The following is an 11,679-nucleotide window of genomic DNA, read 5'->3' as shown; positions in this document are numbered from 1 at the left end:
TGTCTGAGTACCTCCTAAAATCTGGTTTGTTGGTAATTTGCTTTCTGAGAAGATTTCTGGAAATAGTATTGTGAAAATTATGCATTGCTGGCTACCAGTTGACATTTTCACATGACAGTAGAACCCATGTAGTAGTTAATAACAATCATAGAGCAGACTGCAAGCCCTTTTCTTATTCCTTGATGATACCCCACCTTTCTGATTAAAATAATTTTCATTCATTTATTTATATCCCACTTTTTACCTCAGTTGGGAACTCAAACCAGTTTATCACATTGTTCCCCCCTCCATTTTTTCACAGCAACCCTGTGAGGTAGACTGGGCTGAGAGTTGGTGATGGACCCAAGATCACCCACCAAGCTTCCATGGCAGAAGTGAGGATTTGAACCTGGGTCACTCCAGATCCTAATTTTCTCTTATCCACTATGCCATGCCAGCTTACAAAATGTGGCTTACAAAAATGTTTTGAAACATCACATTTATTTTCCCCAATGGGAATTCAGAACAGCTTACTTGGTATTTCTCACAATGATTTTGTGAGGTAGGTTATCTGAGTGTGTGTGAATGGCTCAGGCTCACAGAGCAAGAGTGGGTCTTCCAGATCCTGCTTTGATACTCTAACCACTGTTCTAACCACTGTACAACACTGGCTTCCCCATACAAAACATATAATCAATGTACATCACTACATTCACTGTCATCATTAGGCATCAGAGAAAACTTAAAGCCTTCTGAACTAAACAATTCAGCTGACAACAGAAGGCTTCCAATGAAGTGACAGTACAGGAGGCAGTAGCCGAGGAAGCTCTTGTGAGTTTCTACCAGCTAGATTTCCCTGACTAGAGTTTCATAGAGCAGAGCTCCTTCAGATGTCCTAAAAGCATGATATAGTTATCACCAATGTTTTAACCTTGTTCACAAGTTACAGTGAACACGTATGCAATTTGAGTACAGTGTACACTTACTCTTTGTGCATTGAATAGTTTTCATTTTACAGTAACCCCACATTTATCCAGGTACTGGTTCCTAGTTTCCGTTGTAAAGTGAACACATGTTGGCTCTTTCTTAGAAACAGGTGCATGCAGGTACAGGCAGGATGTACATAGATTCAGTGCAACGTGAAAAGGGCTTGTTTATTCTACCTATAAGCAAACTGGTAGCTGAAGTAGTTCAATGCGGTCATTTTCAGCTATTTGACTACAGCAGTAAGGCAAAAAGGTCTCCCAATCAACAATTAACAATGAAAAGCATAAGTCAATGTATTAATGCAATCACAAAGTGCAAAGTGCAAAATTTAACAGTCAATAGTTCATAAATAGTAACAGTTAGTAATTCATAAATGGTATACATCCAAGGCATAAATCACATCCGTATAAACAACAATACATATATATATATATCCACTGGTGGTAATCTAGTCAATGTAAACAGTAATAGGTAAAAAAAACATTCAGTCCATACCCAGAAACAGTGTATTTATAGTCTGGAGAACTCTCGAGGTTTCCACAACAACCACATTCAGTAAAGTGTACAAAGCAAAGAGAAATTCCAATAAATCTTCAGTATGTGTAGAAGTCTCATGTATGCAAGAGGAACGCCAACGGGACTGGCTCCGCCCAGCAACCTGCTAGCTATGATTGTTTCACACCAAAGGCTTTCTCAAGGGCAAATATCTGTAAGCCAGACATATATAGGTACTGACAACATGGTTGTAAACTTGTTAAACAAAATCTACAGTAAAAAAACTTACGTACTCAACCATTATTCTAATTCACAAAGTGGATGTGCCTCTTTCTCTGGATGGACGGAATCTCCGTGTGGCAGAGAGACCCTCCATGCCAGATATAGTACTCCAATTTAAAGGTATATGCACCTCCACACACCTGGAACTTACACAAAACAGGGTAAGTCCGAGTTTAAATTTAACCCTGTGGGTGATCTAGAACCCAATTCAAAAATCCAACATGACTCCTGTTGAGAGAAGTAACCGTTGAGAAATACGTCCTTCCCTATCTCTAACCACTTCTAGTACAACAAAACAGAGGTCTCTTTCATTCCTATGACACTGAATAAAATGAGATGTCAAAGGCACCTCTAACACCATCCTAATTTTCGACTGATGCTCCTGGATTCTTATTCTAACAGCCTGGGCAGTACTGCCTATGTAGATCTTTTTACACGGGCATTCTATTAAATACACAACTCCATGTGTGTTACATGTGGAGAATGCTTTTAACTGTATTGCCCGGCTAGGCTGTTGTACAGTGACACTGTTCCCTGTCATCGAGAAGGCACACACGCTGCAATGTCCACAGCGGTAGTGTGCAACCGGGGCATCTTCCAGTCTACCACTCCTTTGCATATCCACATGGACTAGAATGTCCCTAAGGCTGTGTGTTCTCTTAAAACCCACCAACGGCATTCGCTCGCAGCCGGGCAGATGCTTCACCAAATGCCAATGCTGCCTGATGATGTTACTTATTTTAGGGGCTAAAGATGTGAAATTAAGCAACCAATGGATTCTACCTCCCTCCCGTTTCTTCCTCACCTTTAAGAGATCCCTTCTGTATACATTAGCTGTCCTTGTTTTGGCACTGTGGTCCCACCCTGAGTGGGTAGCCTCTCTCTAAGAAGTTGCTGACCAAATTGGAGCTCTCTCTGATGTAATCTAGTTCTGAAGTAGCATTCCTGCATAAATGAAGTTGTCGTTCAAAAGGAATGTTGTTTTTTAGCCGAGAGGGATGGTGGGATGTGTAATGTAAGTAGGAATGGCAGTCTGTCAACTTCTTAAATGACTGCACGGCCAAGTTGTTAGCAGTTTTATAAACAACCATGTCCAAAAAATTAATTTGATTGTGGTTGCTTTCCCATGTGTACTTGATATTCAGATCTAGGTCGCTCATCCAACTGGTAAAGTCATCAATTATGTCAGAATTAGACAAATTAAGAAAAATGTCATCTATGTATCACTGATAATGTACGATGTAAGAAAAGAAAGGGTTCAAGATGCTCCATCTTTCTAAGACACTCATATAGAGACTGGCGATCGAAGGCGCTGCCGGGCACCTATTGAAGATTTATTGGAATTTTTCCTTACTTTGTACACCCGAGTGTGGTCGTCGTGGGAGCCTTGGGAGTTCTCCAGACTATGAATACACTGTTTCTAGATGTGGACTGAGTGTTTTTCTTACATGTTACTATTTACACTGACTAGATTACCACCAGTGGATGTATACATCCCACCCACCTCACAGGGTGTTTTGTTGTGGGGATAATAATGGCATACTTTGTAAACTGCTCTGAGTGGGCATTAAGTTGTCCTGAAAGGCAGTATATAAATCGAATGCTGTTGTTATGTTTATATGGATGTGATTTATGCCTTGGATGTATACTATTTATGAATTACTGTTACTATTTATGAACTATTGACTGCTTGTTATACTTTGCACTTTGTCACTGCATTAATACATTGACTTTTGCTTTTCACTGTTGATTGGGAGACATTTTTGCTTTAGGTTACTTGTATCTCCCTATTGGCCTTCTTTGTTGTTGTTACAGCAGTAAGGCAACAACTCAAGACAGCAGATTTGGATAGCGAGATATAGAGCTGGGTGCATTCCACATATTGATGAAATCCAATTCCAAAGCTACAAATGATTTCTCCTGAAGGCTTTAAATAGGGTTTGAATAACTTTGGGGACAATATTGTGTCCTGTGGGACCCTGCAAAATAATTGCCACGCTGAAGATAGCTGGTAAATAGCAACCTTTTGAGTCCATACCATGAAGAATGATTTAAGCCAGTTCAAGGCACATCCCCTAATACCTACTGCTGCCTCCAAACACCTCAACAGGATGGCATGATGTACTGTAATAAAGGCTGCAGTGAGATCTAGGAGGAGCAACAAAGAAGTGTGACCTTTGTCTACATTCAGATGGAGGTCATCCACTAAAGCCACCAGAGCTGTCGCCATCCCTAGCCTGGCCTTAAACCAGACTGGAAAGGGTCCAGAGCACCAGAGTTATCCAAGAAGACCTAGAGTTGGTCTGCTACTGCTTTCTTATCACTTTGCCTAGAAAGGGCAGGTTAGACACTGGGAGATAATTGGTCATCTCATTTTGTCTGGGAATGTTCTGGAGTATGACTACACTCTAAAGCTGATTACAGCTTTCATTTGGCGATTGCCTGGGCCCTCTGGTGGAAAATGAATTATCATCCCTTCTGTAGAATTTTGGGAGACTTTGTTGCCCTACACAAGTTTTAGCACTTACAGGTGCTAGACATCAGTCATGTTCAACCTGAGTTGCCTTCAGTGTGTATAAACTGCAGGGGGAGTAAAAGCCTTGTGGCCTGATGGTATTGAGTTGTGAAGAGGAGGGAGAATAAAGAAAGACAGAAGTAGCTGGAGCTGTACCAAAGGAAAAGGAGATGGGGTAGAGAGAAGAGAGTGGTGGTGAAAAGAGCATGAGCCAGCACATTTACTGGCTTTCCTCGGCCTGGGCAATTTGTTGCGAAAGCAGCCTCAGGTATTGTTTGGCTCCATGACTGGGGTAGGGGAGAGAAGGGTTTGTGGTAAAGCAAAGCAGGAGTGTGAGGTCCATGGGCACCTTTAGAATTCTGTCATAGGAGGGTGAATGCAACCACAAAATGGCTGCCACAGTGCCAGAGAAGGTGGCACCACACACACAGGAAGCACACACAAAAGGGATGAGAGGGGTAATTTTTAAAATACACTGGGAAAAAGGAGAGAGAATAAAATCACAACGGTGGTAGCAGCTGCTGTTGAAATAATATTTTCATCTGCATAGCCAATCAGATCTGTGGCCAATGAAAAGGGATGCACTAAATGGAATTACAAGAATGCCCACTGGGAACAAAGGGAAACGCACAAAGGCCCATTGGATATAACAGAAGCCAGAAATTCCAATTGTTTGCATGAGTTCCATTGAAATACATTACAGTATGGAAAAGTCGCAATGAAAATGTGGAAGATATTTAGAAAAATCTGCCCTAGGCTTGGAATGACAGTCCCCGTGACCAGGTACACTAATTTGGGACTGCAGTGACAGTCCCCAGAGTGGAATAATATTCCCTGGAACAGTGTAATTCTTCTGGAATTGGGAGTGACAGCCACCACAGTGGAATCACTGTCCCTGGGAGTTGAAGCTTGTGGATGCTGTCATTCCAGTCACAAAATACTCATGCCATTCTATGGGCTGTCATTCCAGACCCAGAGCAGTATCTCTGGTCTCAGGAGCTGTGCTTTCACTTTGGGGGCAGTTCTTCCAGGCCCAGAGCAGGTTTTGCAAAATCTGTTCTGCATTTTCTTAGCAACTTTTGTACACTGTTATCATGCATTTTAATGGAGCCCATGCGTGTCAATTGGAATTCCCGTCTCCCATTATATCCAGTGAGCCTTCAGGCATCTCCCATTGTTTCCAGTGGTCATTCTTGGCTTGTCTCTTGCATTTTTTTCACGGATACTTTTATCGACCACAATCTGGGGCTAGTGACTGAAGAAGAGAGCTCTGACTCTCGAAAACTTACACTCTGAAAATGTTATTGGTCTCTAAGGGGCCACTGGACGAAAATCCTGCTGCTCGAATACGGCAACACACCTAACTAACCTAGGGCTAATCCGTCGAACGATTAATATATACCCAGTAAAGTTTATCAGTCTCTTTTTATATAGCAGTGCTTTGCAAGCTCCTTTTTATTTGGCGGGGACATTAAAGAAAAGTCCAGCAATCGATGGGCGCTCCCTCGCTCTAGCACCCATAGCTGCCGACAAGGTTTTTGTTACCCCGGAACCACCGCGCGCTTCCTCCTACGCAGCAGGCCTTAACGTGCTAGTTCAAAGTACAGCGCGCAGCGCGAATCCGCAACCAGGCGGGGTAGGCAAGCGTCTTCACCGAACTACTGAGACAAGAAAGCGGAAATGCAAAAGGCGGCTCCCCGCACTGAGCTTTGCAACTCTTTCTCCCTGGGAACAAGGCCGACTTCCCCGAGGCAGCCTGGGCTCGGCCTCCCCCCTTCCCGCCTGTCAAGGGGCGCGGAATAGGCCGGGCGGGGCGGGAGTTGCCATCGCCGCACTCGCGTCTGGTTTTCAGAGGCAGCCCAGCGTTGGCTCCTCCTCACTTGGCTGCGCAGCTCCTCCTCTTGTTCCTCAGCCGCCGAGCGGAGGCCCCCCTTGTCCCATTCGCTGTTGCTGCCTGTCAGTGTAGCCCGCTGCCGGCCACGCTCCTGCTTCTCCATGGAGGATTATCATAAGCCCGACCAGCAGACTCTGCAGGCCCTGAAGGACACGGCGAATCGGCTCCGCATCAACTCTATCAAGGCGACCACCGCAGCCGGCTCTGGGTGAGCCAAGCGAAGCCGGGCGCGGGAGGGAAAGAGGCAGGCGTTCGTGGATCCCTGCCGGGAAGCTGCTCCCTTCCTTCTGCGGAGTGCTGGGGGGCGTGCGGCGTCTGGCTGACTTTGGTTCAAGGTTTATGAAGAGCTGTTAATCTGCAGAGGAAGGGCTGCAGAAGGCGGCTTGTCTCAGAAATGCTCTCCACTTGCATACATCTTTTTGCAGTCCCCGTTTCCTCCTGTGTGTAGGCCCCATGCTGCTCCTCCTTTTGTGGAGCAAGCCACTTGCTTGTTCTTCCTACCATAGTTTCTCGCCACTTTCAAGACAGATGGTGTCTATTCCAGTGCATCCTTTTGCCATCCCTGTGGACAGATAATATTGTATCATTTACTGATGGGACCCCCAGCTTGTTGTCTGCGTGAGCATCCCCCATCTTCTCTTCACTTTTTGTGCCCCCCCAACAGGTTCCTGCCCCCAGTAATTTTCTCTTGCATGTCCCTCGATTTAACTTGAAAAGATTGTTTTGCTAGCTGCTCTTCCTTCTCCAGCAAATGAGAAGATAACTGAGTTATGTTAATATAGAGAGGAATCTATCCATCCTGATGCTGCTTTTTTCCAAACTCCTCTGCCCATTGCTGCTGCAAGTTTGAACAGCTGAATGTTTCTTCAGGGAAGCTGACTATTGAAATGCATTGAGCCATATGCCAGCTTTCAAGCTGAATGTCTCTGCACCTTACCTAAACCCTGAGGTTTATTTTTGTGGGGTGCGGCTGTGGAAGTAATCACTGAATCCGCTGAAACTTGGCCCAGTTGCAGTTTCTTGTAAAAGAGGTTAGAGCCCCTGTTGGCCATTCTGCCAGTCCTTTTTTTCTAAAACTTTTTCTAAAACCTTTCTTTTTTTCTAAAACTAAATAGAAAAATGTTGGGTATTGTCAGAATAGAAGATTTTGTTTGCAGTAGAAGTTTGAATTGCAAAAGGAATTAAAGTATGCCTTTAGGTTTTGAAATGTAGTTTTGAAACAACCTTTAGATGCCAGTTAAGTTTTGTAATTCCTGTAGTGAACAAATCTGGTGAGGTAATGACAAGCTGTCAGTTTCAACAGTAACCTATTTGTCCAAAAGTGTAGCCTTTATTTTTAAATTGTTTTTAATTTGAAAAGAAGAGAAAAAATGAAAATAAGTATCATATACAATAGAAATAAAAATATTACAAGTGAAATTTTCACATAAGCATCTATAAAAGGTTTCCAAATATCTAAAAATAAGTCCATTCTCAGATGTCATCTGTATGCATATGTTCAAATATAGATAAAGTTGTAAGATCATCCATTCATTGAATTATGGGAGGTTAGCCTGTATAATCAATTTAGAATGTTTACCCTTATAGTAAACACTGCAGATATATCTAATCCAAGATAGTTCCTTTCTTTTACTGTAGACCTTAAATTTCCTCAGTAGGCAAAAGAGATGAGGGTTTATGTTTGTTGTTTTACTTTGTTGTTAACTCCAGGGAGGGGAGCATACTCTTTATCATTGACAGAAGTAGATATTAAATTTGGAAAACCTGTCTGAAAATCCTTTGTGTTCTTACCTTCAGTAAGTCCACTTGGGTATAAAAAGGGAATAATTATGACCCACCTCAGAGATAGTTATGAAAAAGAACAATAATTATAATACATTTAAAATGTTTGTTTATACAGTTCAATCTATATATTTATATGCATGTTGCTTTGGAATGGGGCTCATTGTATGTAGTTGATGTCAGAAAATATTATTTTTGGTTCAAAAGGTGGTTTCTAATAGAGAACAAAGTGGTTTGTTCCTTTTGGTTCAAAAGCTGGTTTCTAATAGAGAACAAAGTGGCTTGTTATGGAGACATTTTTCTTGACTACTACGTGCGTGAGCGCACACATGCAAAAGCTTTTGATTAGTGGACGGTAGTGTTGATGAGGATTTTCCCTTTATCACAATACTGCTGCCCATTTTGATCAGATGTGGAGCTTTGAGCACCTAAATGAGAGGGGTTCATAAGACATGAATGTAATCCTATTGAAAGCTTATTTGAACACAGATGGTAAGATGATGTAGGTTCTTTATAAATATTATGATGCAGTAGAAAGAGAAAAACAGGAATGCTAAGCTGATGCAGAGCTAAAGAGCATTTATACCCAAGGCCAATTTATCTTTTTCCTTTTGAGTCCATCAGTTGTAGCTTATTGTCTACAGAATTTCAACTTAGACCAAGTGGGACTATTTGCCAAATGCCCTCAGTCTCCAATGGGCAACTTGTTCAAACTTTTTTGGCAGGATTTATTTTAGGCTTCATAGACTGCAGAATCCAGGATTTGTCAGGCTTTGGACATACTTCTCAGATGAGAAGAGAAACTTTTCCCCATCTTCTCATTAGAAAAATCTAGCCGTTTCCCAAACCAATTGCATTGTCAATAGAACGTAAAATGAGACGCTAACTTTTGCGTTCTTTGTTTTTGTTGACAGATTGCACCCAAAGAGTGATTGTAAATGGTCCCTTCCTCATCCTCTTGGAGAGGAGTGACAAGTGGAGTGCCTCCAGGATCTGTCCTGAGCTCTATGTTGTTTAACATCTTTATAATGGACTTTGAGGAAGGAATAGGGGGGACGCTCATTAAATTTGCAGATGATACTAAATCGGAAGGGGTAGCAAATACAGTAGAAGACAGAATCAAGATTGAGGATCACCATTCAGGCAGGAATACTTGACTAAAACTAACAAAAAATAAATTTCAACAGATAAATGTAAAGTTCTGTATTTAGGAAAAGTTAAATGCATAATTATAGGATAGGGGAGACTTGTCCTGGCTGTAGTACATGTGAAAAGGATCTAGGGGTCTTTGTAGCTCATACACCAAACATGAGTCAACAGTATGATGCAATAGCTAAAAAGGCAAATGTGATTTTGGCATCAATAGATGCAGAAGTCTAGATGACATGAAGTGGTGGTATCACTGTGCTCTGGTTAGACTTCACTTGGAGGACTGTGTTCAGTTAGGGGCACCACAGTTTAAGAAGGATGATGACAAGGTGGAATGTGTTCAACACGTCCAAAGGAGGTTAACAAAGACGATGAGTCTGGAGACCAAGTCCTATGAGGAAAGGTTGCTGAGTACATTTAGCCTGGAGAAAAGATGACAGGTGATACGATAGCCATCTGCATGTATTTGAAGGGCTGTTACACAGAGAATGGAGTGGAATTTTCTGTTGCCCCCAGAGAGTTGGACTGGACCAGAACCAACAAATTAAGTCAAAAGAGTTTTCAGCTAAACATTAGGAAGAAGTTCCTGACAGACTGGTTCCTCAGTGGAACAGGCTTCCTTGGGAGATGGTGAACTCTTCTTTGGAGGTTTTAAAGAAGAGGCTTGATGTATAGAACTGTCTTTGAATAAAGACTGCTTTTATTTTATATGACAGAAAAATAAACTCTGCATTTAAAACATTTGCCATTTAAAGCATAAGGAGGAAATGGATGACTTATGCTAAGGTTTGTGTGAGTAACATTGCTACCTAATGCAGCCTAGTTGTGAATGGGATTATTATTATCCATACCTTCTGCAATTTTCTCTCCAGAGAAAGGGTATAGGATTAAATTTTTGATCTGGAAGAACTCAGCAGTGGAATGCATCCTCTTGATAGAAAAGTCACATGGGGGCCCAAATCTATCTTGAAATGTTTCCTTCTGGCTTAGAAGCCCAAGCCCTTGCCCTGATTTTTGTTGTGCAGATTCCATCTCATATCTTACTGGTGAAGATATGCATTTAACCCTGTTTAGGAGGACCTTTATCTATCCATCTATCATCTATCTATCATCTCCTCAGTGATAACTTAAGGTGGCTTACATAATTCTTCTCTCCTCCAATTATCCCAACAACAGCGCTGTGAGGGGTTGTGAGGTAGGTTAGGCTGAGTGTGTGTGACTGGCTCAAGATCACCCAGCTAGCTTCACGGTAGAATGGGGATTCATACCTGGTTCTCCCAGAACCCAGTCCAATACTCTAACCACTATATTTCACTGGCTCTTTTAATATGTTCAAAGATTGACTCTTATGCTACAGCTAGATTCTGGTATCAGTCCTGGTAAACTGTGCCACATATTAAGCACATTGTGTTGGTTATGGAAGAGATGTATAGATTTGGGTAAGAGGTGGGTAAGCTGAAGAAAAAACAATTGTCAACATAATATGGAATTCTGTATCTCAAGCCGAAGAGTGGTAAGTGATGTCATGGTTTCATGTGAAGGCTGAACTAGGCCACACTCCCACACAGCAGACTGAAGTGCTCCTGTTACACCTCCATGTACCTTTTCAAGTACCGAAGGAGCCACAGGGGTGTGTGTGCAGCTGTTTCAGCACTTGAAAAGGCATGTGGGGGGTATAACAGGAGCACCTCACTCTGCTGTGTTGTGGGCCTGATCCAGATTGGACCCGTGTGGCGTTTTGAAACCCCACTCAAATGGTGGCAGCATCCACAGGTGGGACTTGTAGATCCTTTCAGGTCTAGTTTGGCCATGAGTAGGTAGTAAACAGGTTATAACAGAGTGGGTCCATTTGGGTTCTTTGCATTTTTTTCTCCAGCTGAGTGCAAGTTCCATTGCTTGATGTTGGTCATTCCTCTTCAGTACTGTTGAGGACAGTATAGATTTTTGTTATAAATTAAAATACGGTTGTGTCATAGATGGCCCCAACTGTTTTTATGAAGCTCTTGCCTAATGTACACTGTGAGAAATGAGGAAAGAGAAAAAACAGGGAAATTCTTGAAAAACAACACCTAGGCATAAAGCAGAACCACACTACTCCACTAAAGGAAATAAGCTTGCTTTCATACTGTGAACATGATGTAACAACTGGATTTACTCTTTTACAACATCAAAGTGGTTCCTGTTTTATTTTCCAAGTTCAATTTCCCATTGAGGACTGAGTCCTTTTGAAAGTATAGGCTAGGCAGATAAGATCTCATGTGAACCATTCACAAGTGCCATGTTGACACCTCATAGGTCTGCAATATACTACTTCAACATACAGAATCAGTATTTAAACAGTATTGGAATAATGGGAGTAGAGTTGAAGCTGCAGTGAGGTCCAAGCCTTCACCAGCTGCTGCTGGGCAATGAATATCTGTCGTCACTGTCTTTCCTAGCAGCAGAAAGCAATCCTCAATAGAACCAAGAATGTGGATGGCCCTGTACAACCTGTGCCATAATTAGACACTACCTGGCTCTCTAATTCATATATTTCCCCTACCTTTGTATTAACTGAAAGGTACCAAAGAGTAGAAAGCCAAGCATTGTTCTGTCA

General features: G+C 42.2%; 1 protein-coding gene across 1 annotated transcript in view; it reads left to right on the top strand.

Annotated features, from left to right (window-relative positions):
* Positions 1–6,148: 6,148 nt before the first annotated feature.
* Positions 6,149–11,679, top strand: part of TKT (transketolase) — a 49,998-nt gene continuing 44,467 nt past the window's right edge. The window contains exon 1 of the mRNA XM_054978792.1: positions 6,149–6,360. Coding sequence (XP_054834767.1) covers positions 6,254–6,360 — 107 coding nt within the window. The 5' untranslated portion in view covers positions 6,149–6,253. The remainder of the gene's footprint in view (positions 6,361–11,679) is intronic.

The sequence above is a fragment of the Eublepharis macularius genome, chromosome 4 (assembly GCF_028583425.1).
Source record: "Eublepharis macularius isolate TG4126 chromosome 4, MPM_Emac_v1.0, whole genome shotgun sequence".
In the NCBI taxonomy this organism is placed as follows: domain Eukaryota; kingdom Metazoa; phylum Chordata; class Lepidosauria; order Squamata; family Eublepharidae; genus Eublepharis; species Eublepharis macularius.
The sequence above is the reverse complement of the archived record's forward strand: the minus strand, read 5'-3'. Positions and strand labels throughout refer to the sequence as shown.